This window comes from Phalacrocorax carbo, chromosome 5 (genome assembly GCF_963921805.1).
Source record: "Phalacrocorax carbo chromosome 5, bPhaCar2.1, whole genome shotgun sequence".
Lineage (NCBI taxonomy): Eukaryota > Metazoa > Chordata > Aves > Suliformes > Phalacrocoracidae > Phalacrocorax > Phalacrocorax carbo.
The window spans coordinates 65,729,525-65,756,500 of record NC_087517.1 but is presented as its reverse complement, the minus strand read 5'-3'; the positions used below and the strand labels follow the sequence as shown (position 1 = coordinate 65,756,500).

At 38.6% G+C, this 26,976-nt stretch overlaps 1 protein-coding gene across 1 annotated transcript in view; it reads left to right on the top strand.

The window, feature by feature from the left end:
• The first annotated feature begins 1,192 nt into the window (after positions 1-1,192).
• LUZP2 (leucine zipper protein 2) overlaps positions 1,193-26,976 on the top strand; it is a 201,334-nt gene continuing 175,550 nt past the window's right edge. Inside the window, exon 1 of the mRNA XM_064452844.1 lies at positions 1,193-1,542. Coding sequence (XP_064308914.1) covers positions 1,481-1,542 — 62 coding nt within the window. The 5' untranslated portion in view covers positions 1,193-1,480. The remainder of the gene's footprint in view (positions 1,543-26,976) is intronic.

Here is a 26,976-nt window from a genome sequence, read left to right as displayed (position 1 = left end):
GTTGCCTTTTCTTTTTCTTATTTTTCTCTCCCCTCCCTCCCTCTCACTTTTTTTTACAGAGGAATGTAACAAATAATTTATTAATTCTCTTTGCATGCCATGTGAATGTCTTATTAAGGGTCAATAGTGATTTCAAAAAAGTTTCCATTGATTTCAAAGAATGAGTTTCTATTTGCCTTGAAGGAATCCAAACTTACTCCTCAATAAATAGTTGAATCCAATGACACACCAGCTCAAAGTATGGAAACTATTTTATGCATGTGATGTACAGTGTCATTTTTTGAGGCCTTTCATATGACCAGGGGAGCACAGAGATGACCACAACTCATTCTTGTAACTATCACGCTTCATTCACTTGTAGACAAGTCTGGGGTTTGTGTTTTGGTGTGGGCTTGTTTTTTGGTTTTGGGTTGGTTTTTTTAAATTATTGTTATTTTTTGGTATTGCATAGAGAGATGTTTCTTGTTTCAATGTCATGCTTTGATATGGTTTGCTATCAGATGAGCTTAACTTCTGGCAAGGTAGGAAACAGATTCTGAAAACATCTTTAACCAACACTGTCTCACTTAAATCAATATTAAGATCAGGTGAAATACAAATGTGGAAAGCAGGAAAAACAGGCTTAATGGCTCTGACGCTCTTAACAGTTGCTCCAGGTGATGAAGGGCTTTTGGAGATGGCATCAGTGTTTCAAAATACCATTTGGGAAGCTGTTTCTCCTCTTAACTACAACTTGATGTGGTACTGTGGGGAATGAATACCTAATTGAAATAGTAACTTGGGCTTCCGCGCTCTGAAGAAATTATACCTTTCCAGATGTAGGGGCAGGAGAATCTGTAACTTGGCACCTACTTGAAACAATTCCTGCCTCGGTATTATCAATCTGGTCTAGATTGACTTCAAATAAAGACACTGATTGCAAATATGGGTGGTGTTTTCACTGTAGTTTTTTGTTTTGCTGTGTGGTATTTTTGTGTGTGTGTGTTGTTTTTTTTTCTCCTCCCCCTTTCCTTCCAGGAAGACTTTCTCAGCTATGTTCTGCCCTACCTTAGAGCGAGGTGCCAGGCATCGTGTGCCCATCCCTCCCTGCCGCCACCTGGGCGGCGAGGACCGGCGCATCCTCCCGGACGCGGCTGGAGCCGGCGGCTGGCAGGGAAGGCTGGCGGGCAGGCAGGATCCCCGGCAGGGAGGCTGGCAGATCCCAGGCTCGCAGGCGGCCGGGCTGCGATCTTGCGGCGGCAGCAGCAGCTCCCTGTGCCTTGTGACATCACTCCTGGAGCTCAAATCCCCCTGGGAGCTCCCTTCCCCGCTCGGTCTGTCGGTCCGTCTGCTCTGGCGGAGCCAGGACCCTCCCGCAGCGGGGCGGGCCGCTCCCCAGGCGAGGCGAGGCTCCGGAGCTGCTGGAGGCAGAGACGAAGGGAGGGGAAAGAGTCGGTGCGAAGGGGTAGTGAGGAACGGAGCAACATAGAGGAGCGCCAGAATGAAATTCATTTCTGCTTATTACTTGCTGCCTCTCTTTCCTGCGCTGGTCTTCAGCACTAGGTGAGTACCGAGAGCTATTTTGCTTAGAGTTCTCCCGTTTTGTTCGGTTTTTTTTGTAGGTTTAGTGCTCTCAAGAGAAATAATACAGATTTCAGCTTTTACTGGGGTAGTAAGTTTAGAGCAGATAATCTTCTCTGATTCTTATCTCTCCCCCTCCCCCTCCCGATCCTCTGAAAGATACTGAGTCTTGTTTTGGTCTCTCTAGGCTTTTTTTATGATGTAAAAGAACTGCTCCTGTATAAGTTGACCCACAGCTCGTGTGGTGTAGCAATACGGTAACAAATATAAGCTTTATATATAGAGCAGTAATAGCAGATAGACTCTGCTTCACTGGAAATAAGGAAGCCAAACAGCTGAAACTGAGAACATGCTAATGTTTTCTGTTAGAGAGTGCAAAAAATAAATACTTGAACAATCTAATCTGAGTTTAGGTTTCTACGTCTGAACGTAGACCTAGGGCTTACTTATTTTTCAGTGTGAAATGCAGGTGAGACGTTGCAGTGTTACCTCAAAGCCCAGAAACCTGGTAAAAAGTTGCTGCAATCTAGAAGCATTCCTTTCTGTGCAAGTATGATAAATCACTGACGAAAATATGAACAAAATCTATTGCAGCTTAAAAATAAAACCTGTTCTGACCGTGCAGTGTTCTGATAAGATAATCTGTACTGCTCAGTTGCTCAGAGATAGTATAGTCTCTATGCTGTAGACATAACATGTTTAGCTAAGAAAAGATAAAGCTGAGGCACTTTATCCCGTTGTCTTGATGTACACAGATGGAAAGTTAATGCTGGGTACAGAGCAGATCTGTTGTTATAACACTGCTTGCAGTTGAGGCTTCTTAACTTCCAGTCCCTTATCAGAAAATCAAGCCCAGATTTGACCGTGGTATTTCCCTTCTGTGTTAGAAGTTTATAGAGCACTGGGTAATAACCCTGTGAAGCGCCTTAGCAGAGGATAAGTGCATGTACATTTATCAGGGAAATGTGTCTTTTCCCTTATTCTTGCTCTCTTCCTATAAAATCAGCATTGAAGCAGTTTTTGCAGCAGTACTGCATGTTTTAAGCCTTTATTTTTTTGCTGAGACTTAAAAGAAGTGCGTGCCTAAGTACTCTAAGTCAGGTACAGCAGGAGCAGCACATCTCTGTATGTTCCCAAACACGGGCAAATAATAACTGAAAATCTCTGAGTGGGAAAAGGCCCGAATGAAGGGGGAAATCAGGACTATCAAAATGCTTCAGTTACTCGATTACTTCACTCCTTTGGAGGGGGTTATTGGCGAGGGTGGGGTACCTTTTTTTTTCTAATAGTTCTGAGTTAGGGACTCTGTGGTGCTAGTCCGTGTGAAGCGCTGTAGTGCTCCCTGAAATGTAAAACTTGGAGGACAATTATAATAAAATGCAATTCAGCAATTATCCCTTCTGATTTAATAAGTGGTCTAAGGAAACTTTCGCTAGCAGTTCAGTGTGAAACTTCTTGTCAGTCAGATCAATAATTTTGCTCTCGTTTAAGAGCGATGTGTTCTTGGCTAAATTATGCCAGAGTTAAAAAGGGGAGGAAGAACCAAGCCAGCTTTTGCAAATGTAGCTTTGTATCTCACATAAGCTTCTGCAGATTAAACTGTAGTGAAAAGAGATGTAGAAAACTATTCTAATTTTTCATGTTTGGTTGTTTTTATGAAGTGTCTCATAAACTACTTGAACGTTCAGGGGACTAAACTCGGACGAGGTATCTAGTGTGAAGCCCTAAAAGCAGGTGCCTTATCTTCTTGGAGAAAATTGTTACCTGTATGAAAAATGAACTGTGGCTTATTCTTGATAACTGTAAAAAAAGAAAAAAGTCCCTCCCCACCTTTTAAAAAATAGTTGGAAAGGGTATGGAGAAGTCGGCATGTGAATACGAGTTATGAACAGTACGACCCTGAGGAGTGGATATACTTTCATATGAGCAAAATTTTGTAATACTTGATGATTTAGGCTTTTATGTAATTGAGGGATGAAAATGATCAATGTGAGATAAATTCCACCCAAGTACAGTACGTATTGCAAAGTGAAGTTTTCCTTTTAATACCAGATTGGTCATCCTGTTAAAAAGGAGAGTGAAACGCTACATTGCATTGGGAGATTTACAGAAGTCCTGGACTGCTCTGTTCAGCATTTGCTTTCAGTCACTTGATTTTTAACTGGCTGCATAGAAGATAGAGTAATTTCTCAACAGCACATGATGGAATTTTTAAAAATGATATGGTGCTATCAATGTGCCATCTACTGGAAAGAGATTATGCTTTAATCTTCTTCAGCAGAAGGTAATTCTGTTTGTGGCAGTTAGTATTTCTTGTAAACATATGGTCAATTCATTGGCTGGACCCAAACAGAGCAGGCTTGCAGGAGCAGTTTTGTTTGCAAAAAGCAGGGTCTAATATCCTGCTGTGTGAAATAGCTTAGCTAAGGTAAAGTGTCAGCCTTGCAGGGCAGAAAGTTTTCTATCATGTGGATTTATTTATTTTTTTTTTAAGTTTGTACAGAAGCACAGTAGCTCAGTTTCCTACATTGGTGCTGAAATCAGTAAGCACAGCAGAGGTGGACAGCTGCTGCTTTTTGTTCCTTGTCATGTGGTGATGCCATCTTCTTTGCATCATGTCACGGTGATAGTTTTGGAAGACCTCAGCATGTCTCCAAGCCTAATTGTAAACAAATATGAATTGATGAGCTCAACTATGTTAACACGGCATGTCGAGTTTTCTTGTTTTACAGTATTATTAGGAAGAGGAAAGTACACAGCTATCAATTTTAAAATTGCATTCGTTATTAACTTCTGATTTTTCAGAACTGTATGCAGCTAACTTCTCTGCATGGTCTAAAACCATACGCATGAATCAAACTCCTATCAAATTACAGAAAGTTCATGATTTGGAAATGTATATTCTGTATCACCTAAACTCTGTTTTGGTGGGGCCTTGAGACACAACGATTGCTCTTAATCACATTTCCAATTAGCTTTAGTGCCAAAGAGGTAACGCGATTGAGGTGTATTTGCCTGTCTGGTTAACTACGTATATTTTGATGAAATAAGTAAAAATTACGCTCTAAAAATTAGTCTCATAAAAAGGTAAGGATAACAAATTTTTGAAGGTGAATTTAACTTGGTAATAATATTGTGAAGTTTGTGATTCCTGACCACTTTTGTATTTCCTCGGACATCTTGGTTTTGGCACATCTCATGTGACAGTTGAGTATGTTGCTTTTTTCATACTATGCTGAAGAGACCATAGTTGTTTCATATTACTTCAGAAATGAGTCCCACCATACTGAGTGCTCAGCGAGTACACATAGTGTATAATAGGCTCAGGGTCTGGTTCTGGAGCCACCCGCATGCTTTTGTGGCTCCAGACACCTAAACATTCTGCCTGGAAAACTACCTGTAGAAGGGAATGCTTACATGAAGTCAGTCACTGGCGTCAGTAACTAAGGTCTGATGTCCAGATTACATTGGCACTTGCTTGCTTTTAGCTAAAAGGAGAGTTTTCTGAATATTACTTCAACATTACTATTGAACGGCTGGATACTTTACTCTCTGCTCGCTGACAAATTTGTTTTGTTCAAATTACAAAAATTTGACTCCTTAGAAGAGGCTTGATGTGAAACAAAGCTTTCCTCTTTTTTTCTATGACACCAAGTTCCTTTCTGTCCACGCATGAAATGTGACAAAGATGAGAGACATTAGTTTGATTGAAGCAGAATGTTTCATAGCTGAGAACGGAACCATAAACCCAACAAAGTGCGCTTACTACTACAGCAACTCGTTAAATGGATGTAGAAATAACAGGGCTGTAAAAGGCTAAGCTTACATTATTTTAATGACAGAGAAATGGCTGGTGGTTGTTTTATCTAAAGTGCAGTTCAGTGGCATTCTTACTACTCTGACGTTACAAAGCAATCTGAAATTCATTGGCTTCAGAAGAATCCCACCTCTGTGTTTATAGCCGGATAAAAGTAGCGTGCTCATTTCTGGGAGGTGGATGCTGCTTGATGAAGGTATGGGTTTTGATCTGGTGTAGATCTATTGTTGGGAGCAATAGAAATATAATGAATTCGCTTACCTTATTAAACATGAAGACGTGACAAATACTTTTTCCCTGGATGTATTTTCAAGGTTCTCTATTTTCTTTGTTTGTTGGGTTTGGTGATTATTTCTTAGGAAATATGAAAATACTAGTATCTTTTTGTCCTCTCTGATAAAGGTGTGTGAAGGATTTAGTCTGAGACTTGAGGAAGGGTAAAGGGGAACATCTTTGACATTATTATACTCGTGGCAGTGCGGCAAATGTTGAAAATACTTGTTTCTAGTTCTTAAGATCTTTCCCATCTTAGAAACACTGCTTAAGCTATAATGATGTTGAAAGAAACTGCTTTTCATTTAGACTGATATGACACTGGAGGGAACCCTGCCCCTTCCTAGATTTTGAGGTGGAAGAAAGAGCCTCACTGTGTACTCCTACCCTTTGCTGTAGCCTCACCGTCGTTACATGTAGCAGGTAGCCAAAAGTGGTTCTCACTCTTGAGATCTCAGGCTGAGGTCCAGCAGCATCTTTCCTTTTCCCCATGATTGAAGGTGAACTCTGTGGTGCAGTAGTAGGCTGCTTCTTTGGCAGGAAAGAGGATGGGTTTTTGCTGTGGGTTTGGTGGATAACAGACTGCCTTAATGTGCTTTCTGAATTCTTCCGGAAATGTGGGGGCATTAACTCTGTCATTTGCCTCCTGCTTAGAATTCTTTTCATACTTATGTTTGCCGTGAAAGCTTTCTGATTTCTATCAATGAGATGATGATGATGATGCATGCTTTTGTTAATGGTTTGTAAGGACTTACGTTTGCGGTAGAGAAGTGGCATTTAGCATATGGCTTGTGACCTTACTGTACCTGAATAAGCATGTGTTTTGTTGTGGACTGTGCTTAAACACAATGGGACAACTTTACCAGTGGCATAACTCCATGATTTCAAGGAATGTGTTTGGCCTGATGGCTTTATTTTGATGACTTATAAGCAAGCGCCTAATATAGCAAACTAGAAGCCACTTGGTGAAACAAAGCCTTTTCCTTCTTCTATGAGAAAATTTTTGAGCTCCAGTGATACATTTAAATAGAATAAAACCCGAAAAACTCCACAACCACCACTCCTCCAAACAAAAATAAAAATCCAAACCCAAACAAACAAACAAAAGAAAACCCCAAACCAACCAACCAGCGAAAACCAAGCTGCCAGATGTGTAGGCAGGAGGAGCTACATCTGTTTCTCCTTCTCCCCCCTGCATGAAGCCCATGGCCTCAGGGATGCAGGTGCTGGACTCCAAAACTGGCAATGGCAAAATGACGAGACTTCTTACTTGGCACAAGTGCGGTCGCCAGCCGTACTGCCTTAGCGTATGCAGCCACGCTGAATCCGCAGGCTGCAGCACAGCGCAGAGATTTTCAAGGTAGCTTTTTGGCAGGGGAGGTAGGGTACCTCTATCTTGTGTAGAAAACTTAACAAGTGCCTGCTGTAGGTGGACTTCTTTGACATCAAAATGAGATTGCTTAAAGCTAATTTGGGAACCCCTGTGCTTGAACTGTGCTATATGTGCATATAAGAATATGTGTGTGTATATACAAATATATTCTTAATGCTAGCTTCACATAATAGACATCCTTCTCCGTGTTTGCAGCCCTTCTGCGATAGGGCAGCCACACATTGATTCTACCTGTTTGTCTTGCAGTTGGAGGAAAAATTTATTTTTCTTTTTGGTCAAAGGTTTTAAATTTTATGAGATTTTCTGTTACGATAGGGCTAATTTTTGGTTAAGAATAATGCCCTTGGAAGCGGTATGCTTGCTGTGTTACTTTATCTGAGCTAAAACATTTAAAAGTGCTCCATAGATTTGAGCTCAGCAACGTAAATTAGCAATCCAGAGAGAAAATCTTTTGCAGTTTGGCCAGAAATACAAAAAATAAATTATTTTGTGATTTGTCATTTATGTTTCCGACTTCTGGCGTCAGAAAGGAAGAAGAAGAAAAAAGTCATGTGGGGAGGGGAAGGAAGGATGCTGCTAAAAACTTTTGTAACCTTCAGAAAAGGCTTATTTTAGAGTTGCTCTAGTCTACAGTTAAAATATTCTTGAAGTTCCATGTGATCTCAGGTAAATCCGGAGGGTCTCTAGAATTCAGTTTTAATGCAACAGAAGAGTTGGAATTACGCTGGTTATGCTATGTGTAATGCATTTCTGCTCAGGAGACTTGCTGTGGAGTTATTTTTGACATTTGAATGTATTCTTTGTGGTTAGAGAAATGATCATGCTGATGCTTTCCTGTTTCTTTCTCATTTATTAATTTATAGCTAGGGCAGAATATAAGGATATCTTAGCCTAAACTTGTAGTCCCTCTTTCTGTGAGATTGTGGGTTCAATATTATTTTATCTATTTAACAGAAACCTGTTCACAGATAGTGATCCTTATGATGTACCACTCTGCAGACAAATAAATCTCGCTTATGCCACTTGTCAAAAACAGCGTTTCTTCTCATTGTCTGGTTTTGCACAGGGGTGCGCCAGCTGTCTTGTAAGGGTCAGATCTGTAAATATTCTGTGTATGTAAGACAAGTAATGTGTTTGTCAGAAAGAATAAAGAAGTTTCATAGCATCCTTCAATCTTAATATTGTGCAAAGGTTTAAGATGTCTATTTTTATATTTGCTATTTCGAACACATTGGAGTGGCAAGTACTTTTCAGAAGTGCTGAAGAATAGATATGACATTGCATCAAATAGCAGGTTTTTTGTGCCACTATAGATGTTTCTCCCTTTTTCTTTGTGCTCTTCCTTACTCATCTTACTCCTTACCTCATATCACTCCATGTAGTATGTGCAACATACATGTTACATTAATGTAAGAAGCCGCACTGTTTCTTAATATTTACTTTTATTACATATTATCTTAGCAATGCTTTTTGTAATGTTCCCTCTGAAATCTCCGCTGTATTTCTTGAAACAATACTTTGTTGAATCATGAGAGAAATCAATGTGAATGACCCTTACAGGCTGAAGAAATAGGTGTGTATGGAATTTCTCAGTATCTTACTTGTCGATATTGATTGATAGCTGGTATGGAAAGGAGTAGAGAAATGTCAAATTCTGGTGTGTTTTGTCTCCCCATGTTATCTTAGGAAAGAAAGGCTAGTATGCTGCCAGCTGGTGTATTTTACCCAAATTGTTAGTTTTTCCAGCCATTTATGAATGCTCATATTTTGTCAAGTTATGGTCACAGTTTCCTTGTGGGAAATAGGTAGGTTTGCACCTCATTTTCTGAGTAGGAAAGTGGAAGCTGGTAAAGAACATATTTACCCATTGTCAGCCAAATTGCAGCACTTGGAAAGCGAGCGCATATTTGCTGAATCCCATCTAATCACTGAGCTAACTCCTTGCCCTTTTAGTTGGAGATGGAGCTGTAGCATAACAGCCTTCTAACTTCTCCATACGAACTTGTTCCAGGCCACCACACTTTTACCGAACAACGTGTGTTATCACTGACTTTGCTACTATCTTCTCTCCTAGAGAGCATCAAAACACCTTCGGTGAAAGGACAGGCAAACAGAGGTTTATGATGGGATACAGTCTCTGTAATTTCACTATAATATAACCCTTTAACACATTTTCAGTAGGTGTTGGGGGCTTTATAAAACTTGGTAGTGGGAAGGTGGGGGGGAACAAATTACGTAGTGCTATAATTGGTAAACAAAATGTGGTTGGCTACTAGTACCATATAGTTGTTGGATTCTCAATACTTGGCACTACTTTTCAGACGTTTCTGTGATTTTGCGCATGTGGAATGGCTGCAGAAGGAGGCGCTGTGACTTGGTTACCTCAGAATTGCTTGGGAAATTGGGGGACCTAGAGTGACAACAACCACAGTGAGACACTTTGGCCACTTGATATATGCCATCCTCATCATGTCTGAAAGATTTTGCAGTCATGTGTTTGTTTCAGACTAGCCTGTGGCAACAAACAAGGAGACAAAAAAAAAGTGAGATTTTACTGAAATGTGGAAAAGAAAAAAAATGTGTGGAAAAATTGAACTGACAAGACTGAAAAGCAGCTGTGCTCTGAGTGGCATGAGATTGTTGAGGAAGTTTCTTCCTCCTGATGAAGCATAATGAAATGTGTGCTCAATGTGCAAAGAGAGAATATCTCTCTCAAAAATGGAGAAATAAAATCAATTTTACTACTGCTTCGCTTACAGCTTTTTTGTAAAGAAATATTTTTCAGGGCGGGGTGAAGCTCAGCCGGGGTGCCAGGCAAACAACTGTGTTCAGTAAGCGGCTGAACCTTTGAGCTGCTTTGCTGAAACCAATCAGTTTATGATCAACTCTTAGGTTCTGTCCCAAAATACACAACATAGCCATTGCATTCTTACTACTTCTTAGAGACTGTCAGAGTCCATCAGCCCGCTGCAGATGTACCCCTCTATTCTACAGAGAGTACACGAGTTCCTGGCATGTGCTCCTCTGAAAACAGGCACTGTGGCTTTTTTGTTGATTTTGTTTCCTTCTTCCTTCCATGAAGGGAGCCAAGGTTTGCCCAGGGGCCAGACATTTTACAAAGGCTTAATACCTATAATCTGCAGTGGATTTTCTTTAAGTGAGCTGAACGAGTTTAAACTGATGCCTTTTGAATTTCAAAAAGGGACAGCATGTTGGCTGCACTAACCTTGTGAAAATCTGAACATAAGCGAGAGCTATATGCTTTGAAAATTAGACTGTTATTTAGCTGCTGTTCTATATGGGGGATACCAAATAGTTGTGATTGTTAGCAATCCATCTTGACCTCTTTTAGAAAGTCTAGCCTTGCAGCTTTCTTTGTTTCACTCTCAGTTGAGGAATAAGGTTATTTGGCTTAATGCAAATGGTAAGGCTTGGGAAATGAATCTGTAACCATGGTGCCTAGATGACAATGGGGCAAGGGGGGGTCAGAACCCACCGCAGTGTTGTTGCTTCCCTTCTGTTTCCCTCATTAAGCATTTCTAACTTTGCATTCAGTGCAGCCTGTGCTATTTAATTTGGTGAAAAATCAGCCTCAGATACTGCTTTCTGTGAAATCTCTGCATTCATACATGAATGATGTATGAAAAAATACACTCCTCAAGTGCACAGAGAGTGAATAGAGACTTCTCTGCAGTTGCCTTTTTTATTTACTTGTAAGACAACTGTCTGCTGTTCAGTATACACAGATATGTTGTATTTAGCTCAGGAAAGCTTATGAAAGCAGACAGTTAATTTAATATCATTCTTTAATTGATACCCCTTTCTCTTTTCTTGTTTCAAACATCCTAACTCCTTCCCTAATTTCTACTCAGCTGGAGCTCTTTTGGCTCAAGGGAAGATTATCTGTTCCTGGAAGTAGAAAGAATTAAATTGTTGTAAAAACTAAATAGTAAAATCTGTTTTTAAGAAATACTAATCACCTTCAAAATGGACTCAGAAAAACTTGCATTTCTATGTATTTTAATGGGATAGTATATGGTATCGCCTGTTTCATCTGTCCCTTGACTGACAAAATTTAAGAAGCTTCTGAAATAGCTAGGAAGAAATACAGGACATGTATACAAGAACTTCGTGTTTAAAGAATGTACATTCCCTTTGTATGATATGAATCCCCCATCCACTGGCTTGTAAAATGGAATCGAAAAGGCTCAACCCATTTCCATCAAATAGGTGATGCACAGAAGCTGATAGTGCAGTCAGGGTTAAATATTATAACATTCACTCTTCTTTACTGTAGGGACATCATATGTTTCTTTGCTTAAGCTTGATGATTATATCACATGTTAAATGGTACTTTCATGTGTAAAGGAAAACCTTTCCCAACAATACTTAGTCATTACCGGATCATGAAGTTTTTGTTGCAGTGGATTAAACCTGTAGAACAACCTGCTGTTGAAAAGAGTGGTTGCTACCAGAGGGACATGAAAGACATTGGAAGAAGCAGTATGGAATAATTTCATCTGCCTTAAATCTTTCCACATTCTAGGGAATGAAATGATCCTTAAGCTAGCATGAGCCATTCCTGTAGAAGAATCTTCAGACAGGTAACAGAATCTTTGTTCTTGTGACTATTTGCAAGGACCCATCTGGAGAAGTAAGTAGATTTGTTTTCAGCAGTTCTGTTGGTGACTGAACTGGAAGCAAACATATGTATCCAAGCAATCCCCCCCAGCCACCTGATGTGCAGGGAAACAGTTGGGAAGCTTCACTATATGAAGTCAGAACTGAGAAATTGCCATAGCCATTCTGCGACCTAATAGGATGAGATAGGATGTCAGAGGGAGAGGATGGGAAAACAGGCTAACTTTTATATCTGTTAGAAGGAGGTTGATAAAAAGGAGCATTAAGTGGTGAACGAATGAGTTGGAGCATTGATACTCTTCTGGAGATAAGCTATTCACCTATATCTTACCAGAGGCTGCCTACATCCAGGTGCTGCTTTTTCTATACAAAGATGAAAAAAAAATGCTCTGTATGTAGGGTGTGAGACAACGTTGGACGGGAGATGTCTTATTCTGTTCTGCTTGTAACTGCTCATGACCTAGAAATTATGGTATTGGTGTAGGTTTGGTTCTTTCAAATGATTTAAAAATGTGGCTTAAAAGTCTTCTAATAAGAAAGCAGTAAAAAGCTAGCACTTTCACCTGAATTCTAAGGCAATGGAACAGATTCCTCCAGTGCTATGGATACCTATGCTCCATATACTTTAAACCTCATAAATGATGTACACCTAGTGCTAACTTAAGGGTAAATCTTTCCATTTTCTACAGATAACACTGTTTTATAAATAGTGTGTGCATGTGGGGAAATCCCCTTGGTGCTCATTACTTACCACACATTAATGAGGATGGAGAGAATTCGTACCTGTTTCTTGTTAATTTAATGAAAAAAAAGTGGCAGTGGGAAAGTCTCCGCATCTGGAGTAGATGCTAAAACATCATTGTGGGTGCTGATAAAAAGAAACTAAAGGCTGCAAAATCATATCCAATTCCATAGTGTATTTTTTTGAATGTAAAAAGATCTCCTTTGCTCGAGGGAAAATACATAAATATGTATAGTGTATGGGCCTCTGTGTAAAGGATTTCTAGTTGTAGACACATAATGAAGTATGAAAAATTGATTTTTGGCTATCTTTTCTGTGGCTTGAACAGATATGTATGCTTCTGCTTGTATAGAATGAAATGTTTCAAAACAGCTTAATTTTTTTTTTTCAACAGCTAAGGCATCAAATTTGGATACAAGTTTTGCAGATAAAAATATTAAATTATTCCTACAGATACTATTGGGCTTAAATTTTTTTATATCTTGCTACTTCCTTCAAATGCAAGAAATTATACTGTAGACAAGCATTGTTTCTGGGAAATAATGATAATCTCGATTTTTTTTTTTCTGGTAGCTTCCACTTTTGCAGTCTTTTGGTTGGGCAGTCTTGCACTTCAGTTAAAAAAAAATAAAATAAAATTGCTGTAGACTCCTTGTATTTCAATGGAATATTATATCTATGTTGGTAATGCCCGTTAGTTGCTGCCATTATGGCATATGTCTAATGCTACTGAAAAAGTAAGTTGAGAATTTGGTGTTTGTGTTAAATGCTTACTCAGCAATCTGTTATCTCGGTGGGTTTTTCCTAGCGAGGCGGGGTTATTACTGTAATCGCCTGTTGCAGCAGCATCGGACACATCCTCACAGCTGTTCCAAACAACTCGTATGTGTGAAACAGCAGGTGCTTTTGCATGCTCTCTTCTTTAACTGGCTCTGAAGCTTCTGCAAAGTTTACATGGCAGGTACCCCTTCAAATCTACTTTAGGGAAAGATCTGAACCTTTTCAGGCCTCAGATCCTTCTATGAACTGGCAGCATTTCGTATAACCTCTAAATCAATCCTAAGAAAAAGTTAGTTGTGCTTTTGAAAATGACTAGGCTTGTAAAATTGGATTTCAAGCATCATTAGATCAATAGGTGAGATAAGCAGAATCCTTCAATGGCTTTTGAGTAGTAGTAAAAAAAAATAAACTGAGGTGGAAGATCAAAAACAAACAAAAAATCATGCTTACGCTACTTGGGGTGTCTGTGCTTCCAGGTATCTCTGTATTACCTTTGATAATGAATGAAAATGTCAGTCCGCGCTATTTCTACATACAGAGATGACAAGGCACTGAAAAAAGCAATCTGTGATCACAGACACAGAACTACATAAATGACAAGGCAATGATATTATTGGAAAAAATTGTTATGAAAGTTTAGGCAGACTACTTCCTTTGGACAGATATCCGTTGCTATAAACTGGTACCTCTACATTTAATCGATATGCATTTCAGTACTTATTTACTTTCTTGAGAGTTGCTGCTTTTACCGTACTGTAATCATACAAGAACTAGAGAAATAGTAGAAAAAGTAATAACCTATGATTAATATGTTTGTATTTATACTGATTTACAGTGGCTGAGGATATAACACTGTCTTTTGAATGGTTATTCAATGATTATTTTCTCATTCCAGTACTCTAGCCTTTTGACCCATGTTACAGCACACTGCTCCTCAAAGGAAGAGAGTAAAGTAATGGAAGCTTTCAGTCATCAGTGAGGATATATACTTACAGAAACCACTGGGATTAGAAGATATTGATCTATAAAATTGTATCAAACAATCGTAGCATTAACTTCTGGAAGGCAGGTGACTGCAGCCAAGAACGGTGTTCATTCTTTTACCAACATTACTATGCCTTGCAGCATCGTTTTCAATTGAGGTAATTTGCAATTGATGAAGTGGTCTGTGTTAGGCTTCACATTTTTATTTGTGTGGAGGAGAAAAGCGGGAAGATTTTGTTTTCTATTTGCTTTCCTTTATTCTCTTCCTCCAAAAGCCTGTGTGGGAATTAAGACATAAAACTTGATTTAAGTGGAAAAATGGATGAAGTCCTGCCTTCATAAAAAGCAGCTGTGGGTGGTTTTGGACAAGGTTAGGGTCACTACTGCTTCATTTGGCCTGGGTTTTCATCTTGGCACTAGTGTAAGGATCATTCTTAATATGCTTGTGTAAATACCTATTTCTTAAAATACTTGGATGGTCTGGATTTCCATTACAGCTTCATTTGGAGTATTGGAAAGAATGGATGGTATAAAACAAAATTGGTGGTTTTGGTACATTTCTGGCTGCTAAAATAAACTGAAAATCTCCTTGGTTAAACCTGGATAATGAATGTGTTGTTGCTACAACCTAGGATATGTATAAGGAGTGGAGGTTGGGTTTGGAGGTTCAGTTGTCTTCCAGATGTTGAAACAGGAATAAGACAAGAAAATAACTCTTTCAGTAATACATGAAAATATGTATGTATATATTCATAGTGAACATCAAGATGCAATATTTTACAGATTAATCTTAAGAGAAGGAAAAAAAAAAAGAAAACAAAACCCAAACAACAAAACCAAACCAAACCCAAAAAGAACCCCCAAGAACTCAAAGTGATTACGTAAATGGGAATTACAGAGTTAGAAACGTGTTTGGCCTCACCCTTAATCTCTGTTTGCTTAACAATTGCTTAGACATTTTAAAACTTCAGGCCATGTTCGCAATATCACTGTGTTCACAACTATAGACATCCTCCCATGTGACCATGGGATACTTCAATGAAATTGATTTCAGGGTAAATAGACTTTCAGTGAGTCCATTTATAGACCCTCACACCGCAGCAGTCCTTTGCCCACCTTCGGTTTGAATTACTATTTTTGTGATACTGAGTAAGGGACTTCCTTTTATATACAGAAGCCATTCTCAGCAGCTAAAGTGTCTGTATTACAGTGCATGTAAGGCTGCATTTGATACCTGGTTTCAAAATGCTAGTGGAACAAAAAATATAGAACTTTCTCTGTTACAAGAAATAGCAATAGATTGTAAGTGCATCTTACCAATGAGGGAGGACCCTGGACTAAGATATTTTATCTTAAAACAAACAAACAAACAAACAAAAGAAAACCCCCAAAACAAACACCAAAACTCTACTGTTTTGCAGTCTCTATGGGTCAAGGTTGTAGAAGTTTGCCTTGTTCAGCAGACATGGGAATATTAACTGGCTTGGAAGGATTCAACTGGAGTAAAACTTGTAACAGACTGTAGCTTCAAATCAGTTATTTGCTCACCTTCAGTAATTACTGACAAAACCACCCATTTGGCACCTTTGGAGTCATTGTACCGTTCACTGAATCACTGCGACTGCCTAAAGCTCCCAGGGGCATTCTCCTAGTACCTGTGAAAAGAGAACAAGAAAAGAATAAGAAATTGGCACACAGTTTAGCAAAGATAGAATGGAGACAGCACTAAAAGATTTTTTTTGGATGGAGGTTCTTCTCTTATTTATATACAAGACAGTTAGAGATTATTTTTTCAATTCAGCCCTGGCTATTTTGTTCTGATTTCTCCAAAACAGAAAATCTCACTGGATTAAGGCTTCTTGTGTAAGAGATGGTTGACTTTTTAATTCTTGTTGTTTTCACTTATCCCCCACTAGAAGAATTTAAGTATTAGGTTTTACTTGAATTTGCTTCATGATTTAGATCCTTGAAATACTGACATACAGTGAATCCTTGTTCTTATTTCTTTCTTTCAAGCTTTTTTTTGCTAATGCACACCTGATTTATTACTCACTTTAAAGCCTATGGAACCACAGTAAAGGTGGAATGCATGATATACAGATCTGTCTCCTTTTTTGTTCAACAAGTTTCTTGTTTTACAGCTTGCTAGCATTACTCTGCTGTTCTTGGTTCAGGACCTATGGAAAAAGTTCATGCCTCTTGACTCGATTCTGGGGCTATGAAGAGAAAAGGCAGACTACTGAAACAGACCGGAGTGACTGCCACTTGTGTCACGGGAGTAATCTTTCAGGCTTTGCCCGCTTCCCCTATTACTTTTGGTATGTTTGGTACCCTGAAGGACACTGTTCTTCAGCAGTTTTATAACTTCCTATTTGAATGAAAAGTACAGGAATTAACTGTGTGTCCTCACTGTCACAACTTTATGGCATCCGGCTGCCAGACACACAAGGGCACTCAGGTATACAAAGCAGTCAGACTCAGCTTCCTTTTATCTTTCTCAGAGAGCCATCTCATTCCATAAAATAAAAGCCATTCTGCCTTCAAGTTTGTGGGGTTTCTTTTTATTTTCTGAACACTTATGACTATCTGAAATGTTTGCCCTTAATGGATATTGAATGGATATTATAGTAATTGTGAGAAAACTGAAATCTACAGTGTCCCAGATAAATCTTTAACAACTCTAGTTTGTTTGTCACTTGAATATTTCAAGCCTTTGATGCTTTGAAAGTTGTTTTCCTTTTGTTTTTTCTTAATGTTTGCTGCTGAGAGTGGTTAATAGCTTATTGCTCATCCTCTGCATAACATGCGTAGTGAAAATGATGATTGAGAGAATGTTCCAGTGCTCATCAAATTAGTACTGATCAACTTAATAATGTGCCTTCTAATGTGCAAAAGTGAAGAATACAGGCATGGCAAGCCTGTACTTCAATTTATCTTAGAATTCAATAGGCAGCTCAAAAGAAATAAAGTGTGTATCTGTAAGTAATTGGACACTGCGTGTCAACAGGAAGAGTTGTACTTCATAGCTGAAGGATAGCTCTGTTGAAAACGGAATCTGGATATTTTAATGTTTAAATTGTGGCTGGATCTGTGCCACTGCGAAAAGAAGAAAACAATACTCCCATTTAAGAGTCTCTATCTGAGGTCAGTGACTACACTACAATGTAAGAATTTCTGTAGTTCCTGTGTAAGAAAGAAATGCAGTACTGTGTTTCAGAGTGGAACTGGCTCAGATAATCAGCTGGCATCTGCAACTTTATTCCAGCTATGGATCTGGCCACTAACCAAATGGAGACATCTTCTAATTGTGAGCATTGTATCTTTGCCAGTTCAATTAGCACTTTCAACATTTTGATCCAAATCGGTCTTTAAGACTTGATTCTTAGGCTGAGTTGTGTAAGAACAGCCAGTATTTAATGTCAAACATGAAAAAGAATAGTGTTAGATGACCTCTTGTTTCCAAAGCTAAACTAGCCCCTTTGAGAAAACTGCAACATTTAAAATGGAGCTCCCTCCAGACTCCTCATGCAGGATCATGTTCTAGCCTGTGTGCAGGTTTCCACCCTTCCAGACTGTATTCACTGTGTGTGATATCAATCAGTCTAGTGCCTACCTGCCTTTTCTTACTCACCTGCATAGCTGCTTCCAAAAGGTTCCATATTTCTTCTGCAGCAGGCAGAAGGGATGGAGATGAAGGGGAAGGCAGGTGTTTATGTGGGATATAACAATATCTAATACTCTTTCTGATCACTCAATCTCTTTCACTAATAGATAAAACTTGGGTGAAGAGTAGGCTGTCCTGAGTCTGCTTTTGTGAGTGATGCTTTTTTTCCTTTACGTGCTTAAGTATTTTCAGAATCTGGAAACATGTTCAGGCTGTCGGGATTAGTCCCTGAGGTTAAATCAGTGGTGTGAGGGTGGTGGAGAGCACTACGAGCAAGTATTTATCTTGAAAACTTTAAGGTGATTTGGGTGGAAATCCATTTCTGTTTGTTCCAGAAAATGGTATGAAGACTCTGAAATAAAGAGTAATTTACTTTATAATCTATTATTGCTGTCATCATTTTTAATATCTTGAGAACTAAAAGATAGTCTTCAGTGTTTTGTGAACTTCCTTTACATGCTGTATGGAATGCTTCATGCCTGCTGCTAAAGAAGCAGTGACTAAATGAGTAGGGCTGTAGGGCTCTGTATTGAACATGGTTTGAAGGTAGAAGCGAGGCTCTGTTTTACCCCATACTGTTTTACTCCCATACTCTGGTGACAAGTGAGATCTCTCTCAGGACTCATATCTTTTAGGTTTGCTATCTTTTTTAAATTTTTAATTAACACAGTTCCTGCGTAAAGGAGCTAATAGTGTGTGTTTCTTTAAGTGAATTGTGTGTGCTTAAGCTTATGGGTATTGCCATCAGTTGGCTTATGCCATCTTTCTTTTTTTTTTTTCTTGTAATGTTATCATTGATGCTGTGTTAGTTTTTAGTCTGAGGTACTTGTAATTTTTACCATGCCTCCCTTCTGAGCGTCAGGAAAGAGAGCATATTCTTCTAATTAAAAACATGGCTTTATATTGCAGTGTGAAAATAACAATTCTCAGATTTTCCCTAGCCATGTCAGAATGGATACAGATATATCTGGGATAGTGGAATGTAAATATAAGATGCAGTGCTTGAGGGGAAGTGTAAGGTAGGATGGAGGTAGTTGAGATGTCATATAGAGTAAAAACGCTACAGTGCACTGGTACTACAGTACCACCTTTGTGCTGCCTTGCAGTCCTGGCCTAGCTCCATTCTGTATCACTGAGATTCAGTGTGCATGCCTTTGCCTTCAAACCTAGCATTGGCTAGGAGGAAAGTGGTTTTGGACTTCTACTTTATTTTTTTTTTCTGTGCCCCCAATGTAGTAGGCAGTATTGTACGCTGCAAGTCCACGAGTCTCAGAAATGTACGGGAAAGAACTGTATCACTGAATTATCTTATGTTCAGGGAACTGAGTTGAAAACATTTCTGGTTTAGCTTTCATTATAGGATGAGAGGAACAGGGGTAGGAAATCAGTTCAGCTTTAGGAAAAGGAGGACAGAAGACAGGTAATGGAGTGAGAAAGAGAAACAGTATTTCAATCTCAGTCTAACAGTCCTATGATACTCAGTGATGTCATATGTATTAAATACTAGTGTCAGGAAAAAGTCACATGGTTTCACTAGATGACTAACATATGTCGGACACGTCGCAGTAAGAGAGAAACAAATGTTTTTCTCTGAAGCTAAGACTGTAACTTTGATTTTAATTCCTGCATGAGCTGAAGCATGAATTGTTGAAGAACTCAGCAAATGCAGCACGACTCAAACAGCGCAGGTGCAGAGGAATGTGTCCTGTTTGTTGCTCTCCCATGGTTTAAGCTTGATGGTTTATGCAACGTGTCTAGGACCTCTGCATTTGATGATTCTCATGGTGAGTGTGAAAGATCGGCTCAGATGCTGCCTGGAGAAGGAAGCGGTGCTGACAAGGTAACTTGTAGAAATAGAGCTGTCTTGTGCAGTGGAATAACTTCCAACAGGTAACAGCGACAAAGTGCAGTAGCACTTCTGGAGGAACTGATAAGTAGTGAAGGATGAAGAGGAACATTGCTTGACAGGAAAATAGAGATCTGGAAAGAAGTGACTGAGTCATAGTATTGGAGTTTTCTTTGAGAGTGACCAATTACATTTATAGGAAGAGTTGTAAAAATAAGAAAGAATGGAAACATGAAGCCGTAAGCGTGTGTTTCTCTATTTCAAATAGTAAAGGAATATAAATGCCTTGAGTTTTCCCATAAAATGGCAGAAGAGCCAGTTTACTACTTAATTATACTTTACCTTGATAGTGTTCAAGTATTAGGTGAGAAATGTAGCTGTCATAGCTATAGAGCATTGTCTGGATGGATTTCAACCCATGATCAGAGTCAAGCAAATGTAACTGATCCAAGGGAACTGGTTCCTGTACCAATAGATTTGTTTTGCCTTGCTCCAACTTGTCAGATGTCTGTCTGCACTAGAATCCCTGTTAGCCTTGCAGAATTTAATGTCGTGCTGCTATTCTTCCCTCCAAAGGAACTTATGGAAAGAGGATGAGGGAGAAAGGCTTTGGATGAGCAGAACGTGTGATGGAAATTATGGACTCTATCATAAAAATGTTGAGAAGGATTCACTGATGAAAAAGAATCCTTGTTTTCGTCTTGGATTATTCCACTGGCCTTAGAAAATGACCTTTCTAAATGTTTTTTGATAAGTGCTGACATAATCTGAGCAGTTTCATTAGAGCTGTGCTTTGAAGGATAATGAGCAAAACTTGTAGAGAGCAAGGCATCATAAGTTTGGGTATTTAGAAGCAGAAAAAGAAGAAAATTATGCCCTCGTTTTTGAGATAGAAACATTAGGGAGATACGATCTGCAGGAATTAACTAAGGAGCAGAGAGATGCTGCATTTTAAATGCATCTTGGCTCAAACCTATGTGAAATATCATTCTGGACTAGTTGTTACTGCATGACGTTTTCAACAGTTGGCAGTACTGTCCAAGTAACGCCTGCCTGGGTGAAACCAGAAAGAAGTTATTTGCGTTATTGAAGGTGGTCAGTGTGTATTTTCCTGCCTATTGCATTTCTCAGCATTATGTTGAAGTCAAAATCCCTCCAGCTGCAGTTCCCCCCTACTTTTGCACCCCCTCACCTGCAAAAATCCAACTCAGTCAGAATCCCACTATGACAACACAGTAAGGAAGCTGTTACACTTGACTCACTTTGCCATGAAAGCCTGTACTACAACTGAAGGACATAGCTTTACCGTGGATGCTGTCCTTTTTAGAAAGCCTTTGCACCAGTTGAGTCAGGATTTTTGGAGAGTGTTTCAGCAGTAATGGGGGAAATGGTATGGCTGAAATGGTGTCTTCTAGATACTGATGTGTCGTTGTAGGAAATCTCCCCAGAAAACCTGTTTCTTCATCTTTATGAGGCCTTAACTATGCTTAGCTAAAATAATGGAAAGCATTGCTGGTGGTGCTGATGGAAGTACAATCGGTCACCTGGTGCTTTTCATGGGCCTTCCTCTTGAAGGGCTGAGCACGTTGAAGTTAATACTTCTATCATGTCAAGAAAAAAATTGCAGACACTGAAAACAAACTGTGGTCTCCAACCAATAAATTTTTAGATACTGGTTAGTTAAAACTTATTCTACGGTGGGGGGGAAAAATAATACTAGCTTAGAAATTTTAGCAGTATTGAGAGTCTCTTATTTTGCAAGTATAAAAGGTACTATGAATATAATCATTAGCTATTCCTTAAGATCAGCATTCTTCATGGGATATTTCCTTTGAGTTACAAAGAAGAATTGTAAGGGAGAACTAAAATGCATTTTGAATAGCCCTTTTTCTTCCCGAAGAACATTAGTAGACTCTAGATAGAAATTATGGGGATCTTTCTGAAATATATACTGCTTACCTCATCTTTGTCTCTTTATGTCATTTTATATATACACAAGATAGCATAGTATTTGTAGCTTTGTATCGTAATTTATATTACAGGGTAATGATGTTTAAGTAACCAGGTGTTTTAAATGAAAAATCAATAGCTAGCTCTTCTACGTTAGCTTTTGATAATCTGATTGCACTGTAGCAGGTGATAATGAAATAGCAGCTGATTTACATTTCAAAACAAACCGCCTTTTTCCTTCAGCCCTAAGGGTGTTTTCTCTTGAGGTATTTCTTTTTGGAGATTCAATAGGAAGCTGCAGCATGATGGACATATAGTGACTTGCAGCCTGGTGTAAAACCCAGAAAGGACTGGTGCCCACCTCTTCTAATCACTCACAAATGTTTAATTGTTCACTAGTTTATTCCTGAAGCCTCCAGTTTAAATCAGTACATTGAAATAGTTTAATCATATGTACCTTTATAAAATACAACATGTTTTAGTGAAACATACTTTCTAATACAATTCAGTGGTAGTAGGTTACTGTTGTACTCTTTAACAAAAAAACATGGGAAATATTTCTTAGAAGGGCAGTAATTTTGCATCAATTAACATGCAGTGACATAATGTAAATTTTCTGCAGCTCATCAGTTGGAATTTAGAGACATTTTAGAATAAGCATATAATTTTCAGGACAAAATATTGTGTTAGAAAGAATCCTGTTGTGAATGAAAATTACATAATTATTTTTACTTAGCTGGTGTATTTGTAGAGATTGGTAACGTATTAGCTGCTGCTTCCACTGTTTTAAAATTATCCCTGGAGTTTTGTAGTTTAAAATCATATTTCTTTTAAGTGGCTATGACCCTAGTATAAAAAAGAAAATACCCTTCTTGTCAAGTTACTGTACTCGATTGCTAACAATTAAATATTTCATTAAACAAGAGATGGTCTCTAATAATTCAAGTAATGGAAACTTGGAAATATAAAATAAATGTGGTTAGGAAAGTCTAGGGAAAGGTGGGACCTGATTTTGTACAGAACATGGATTTGTTCCCCCTTAGTTTGTTAAACATGATCTGTTTGTACTTTTAAAGAGAGGTGTTGCAGTTGTGCATCTTTTAATTTTCTGTTTACAGGCCCTATGGTGAAACACTTATGTTGTTACTACAGCAACAGGAGATCGTGAAGTATTAAACTATCATATTGGGACAACTTTTAAGACTTCATCTCTTGTTTCTTTTCTGTTGCGTGATTACTTGACTTGGTAATAGTGGGCACACTATTTCCTGGGAAGAAGGGGAAAGAAAAAAAGGCACAAAACACGCCCCCTCTGCAAACAGACAGAAAGGTTTGGAAGATAATTTGGAAGACAATAGGTAATGTTTTGAATCTGGCAAATTAATAGTTTTTAGAGGGACACTTAAGCCTGTAATGTAAGCCCCCATATATGCATAAGTAAAGCTAACAAAAATAATGAAACTATGCTATTACAGTAATACTTTGTTTTTGCATTTTGTGGGCTGAACGGTGGTCTTGCTTGAAATCAGAAAGAAACCATGTCATTTACTTGACTGAAATGAGAACTTGTTGCTCTTATTAAGAACTGTGTGTTAACATTTATTGGACAAATCCTTCCTGACAACACTTGAGAGAGTAATAGCAAAATAGAAGCTTGTTTCTTGTTTTACTGAAGACAAAACAAGGTTTCAGCTTCTGTGATCGAGTTACATTTCAGACAGTGAAACTAGATTTTTCCATCAACTTTCCTGTTGTGAATTAACATCTAGATGTTTTGGAACTTGGTGGTTTCTACATAAGTAATCTCAAAGGAGATGTTCAAAATTTCCTTTGAGAATCTGCTTTCCAGCTAAATATGGTTAAGTTTGATAAATAAAAAAGCAAGCACATAGGTAAGAAGTAGAAATACCGCTGTGCAAATTAATGTTAAACTGCATTCTGATGCAAGTCATGAGGAAAGTTGAAATGTAAACTTTATCACATGTAAGAGTCTTAGCACAGTTGGGATAAACCCCATTATGGTAGCAGAGTTCTAACTGAAGAATATTTGCAACGACTCCTAGTGAAAATGGGGGGGAAAAAAAAATCTTTACCCAATATTGGTAGTTCAAGCAGCCTGGGGACCCTTGAGTGCAAATATTAGAAAGGTGCCAAGCCTTGATAACTCTTGATGTGAGGTCCGGGTGTTACCTACAAAGTGTGAGCATATCTGGTAGAGAAAGTTTCATCCAACTGACTAAAAAGAGAGGTATAGCAGGTCTTACTTGTAACTCCACTCGCTTGAATTGCTTGTATCTTAGACAAGAGTAGACTTATGTCAAAGATCTGTAGTCACCCTCAGCGTCTCCTGTTACATCGAGCTCATAAGGTGTTCTCTGAAGATGATGGCATCAAGAGAAATTTGGCTGTTTGGAGTCTTGCGGGGTTTTTTGGCTACTAGTGGTATGTAGTCTCTGAGCAGGCAGAGGTCAGGTCTGCTGAGATAAAGGTTTATTTTTTGACTCATGTTATTGAGAAAATCATTATGTTCCTGAAGGGGAGAAAGTTATCTTAACGCCTTTGTCTCTTCTGTCTGTAGTATGCAGCAACCCAAGATCGTTTCCAGGCTTCTCTGAGCAATCGTCTGCTAAAAATCCCAACCAAATATAATTTTGCCTTTTTAAGAGATTCTGTCTATGGCTGTGAGCAATTAATCTGCTCTGTTACTCATTTTTCTGACAATAAAATGATGGTACAGAATCATAGCATGTCCTGAGTGGGAAGGGACCCACAAGGATCATCGAGTCCAACTCCTGCCCCTGCACAGGAGAGCTCCAAATTCACACCATGTCTCTGAGGGCCTTGGCCAAGTGCTTCTTGAATATCGCCAGGCTGGTGCCGTGGTGACTCCCTGGGGAGCCTGTTCCAGGGCTCCACCACCCTCTGGGGGAAGAACCTTTCCCTAATACCCAACCCAAACCTCCCCTGGAACGTTTTCCTGCCATTCCCTCGGGTCCTGTCACTGGTCACCAGAGAGAAGAGATCAGCGCCTACCCCTCTTCCTCCCCTTGTGAGGAAGCTGCAGACCATGATAAAGTATCTCTCCTTCTCTGTATCTCTTAGATGATAAAAATCTATGTCTAGTAAACTTTTTGAAAAGTGATATTTATTCTGGTTCCACAGAGCAGAGACCAAAAACTCTCATATCGCATGTAGTTCTATGTACTCTAGAATGATGTGAAATACGTTCATAAGGTGGTGTTTAGAATGCTTACAGTTCAAAAAAAAACATTTTTTAACTTTAATTTGATACTTTGAGGATAACCAAATGGTTGATGGGCCTGTAGTGTAGCCTTTATGACTTAATATATATCTAGTTTTGATGGAAGTACAAAACTCACTTTAGTCTTTTATACGTGTATTCTCTGTCATGTAGTTTGGCTACAAATCTTTTACAAAGTTATTATTTCAAAAAAACAACAGTAAATATAGTTCAGAAATCAGCATTAGATGAAAGACCTTACTGTTTGAAAGAAGAAAAAAAATTGACAGCAAACCAACGAAGTCTGCAGAGGCAATTGTCAAAGTTACGCATATAGCCTGTATGATTTTTCATTAATGGTATAGATTTAGACCTGTGAAATTGCTACAGAGTTCAGATTGAGGAAAAAGGTAGTAAATCAGTTGAACTACTACTTTTGCTGTGCATTTAACCTGCAAGGAATTCATGCCCTAATGAGGACGGGTAAGCCTTTGAAGGGAGTTCACCATGGAAAAGTCTGCCTTTTGAACTCAGGAGTCCAACAATTTTTAAATCACTCACTCTCCTGGTTGATTTTAATGCAGACACATGCCGGCAAAATAGCCAGCAGTCAGAAAGGAAGTATTTTCAAGTTCAATTACTATTAATACTGCATGCACAACAGCGTACATTAAACGGTTTCTCCTACAACAAGTAAATAGAAAAACTGAGTGACAAAAGCAGAATTAGTCACTGTGAATGTTCAGGCTGCTATCATACAGAAGAGTCGCTCAGACCTGCCTTCTTGGGTTTTCGGCATTAATTAGGAGCCCTTTGGTTTTGTCTTGGCGTATGGTTAATGATTTTCGATGTTAGCAAATTAGCTTTGGATTTACTATGTGCAGTGCAAGTAATTGGAAAATTTTTTCTAATGAGCGGAATAATTCCTTTTCTTACAAATTTAAAATTATGACATAGGTGTCCATCCAATGGAAAGAAAGGAATGACTAAATATGAGTCATTTGTTCCCTCTTTGTTCCTTTCTAATGTCACATCAAAGCTATTTTTCATCTCTTTCTTTCCAGAGGTAAGTCAGAGCTGTAGTTAAATTTGGCTTGAAAAAAACATTAGGGGAAATGTATTTGTATTTTGTCAAGTAATATGCCATTAGACTGATGAGTTATATTTGGTCAGTAGAACTATATAGTTACTATATAAAGGACTGTATGGATTGGGCTTTCTTGCTGCTTGCCATTTCAGCGTGGTCTTAAATGATATTGTACAATATCATTCATGTTACAGACAAACCTATTTGGTCACAAAGATACCCAGCTGATAATTGGGCAGGGGTTTGGCTGTAAAATTGAAGTAAAATTTGGGGTAAGACTTCAGGTTAACAATTCGTGGCAAGGAAAAATATTTGATTGTTGTTTCAACTTCCTTTTTCGCTAGAATACACAGTATAGCAGAATACCCTTCTTGTTATTTTTACTTGGTATCCTAGAAGTGTGTGCCTAAATCTATTGTATCCACCTATATTATTGATGAAAAAGAAATTGATTTTTCTTCTATGCAGAAACTCTGTTCCCATTTTAGAAAAGAAGTTTTGACCAATTGAAATTAATAGTTACCTTTTACCAAAGAGTGTAGGTGGCTTTTCTGTGCTGATCAAAATTTTGAAGTATGTCTAGCATGAAGAGTCTAATGTGAAGGTCTAGTGAATTAGGAAATAGAAAACAATTAAAGCTAGTATGGATTGTTTCAATATCTTTCAAATGTGCACAGTTCTTTTTAACAGTAACCTGTTGGATGCGAGTATACCAGATGACAGTTCTAAAAGGATTGCTCTTTATTGATTGCCAGCAACACTAGCAAATAAAACAAATAGTAAGCGTAATTTTATTGCCTTTTATACTTCTATGAAACCCTATCATTGTAGCTTTAGAAAACAGGTAGAGTGTGATACCATACCAGACCAGTGACTGTTTGCTTGGCTTTATCTACTGAAAAACACTAACTTCAGGGAAGGCTAATTTTAATGAGTGATAAATGACCTTAAAAATAAACTTTCTGTTTGGGACCAAACCACAGCCTTCTGTGCCTGCT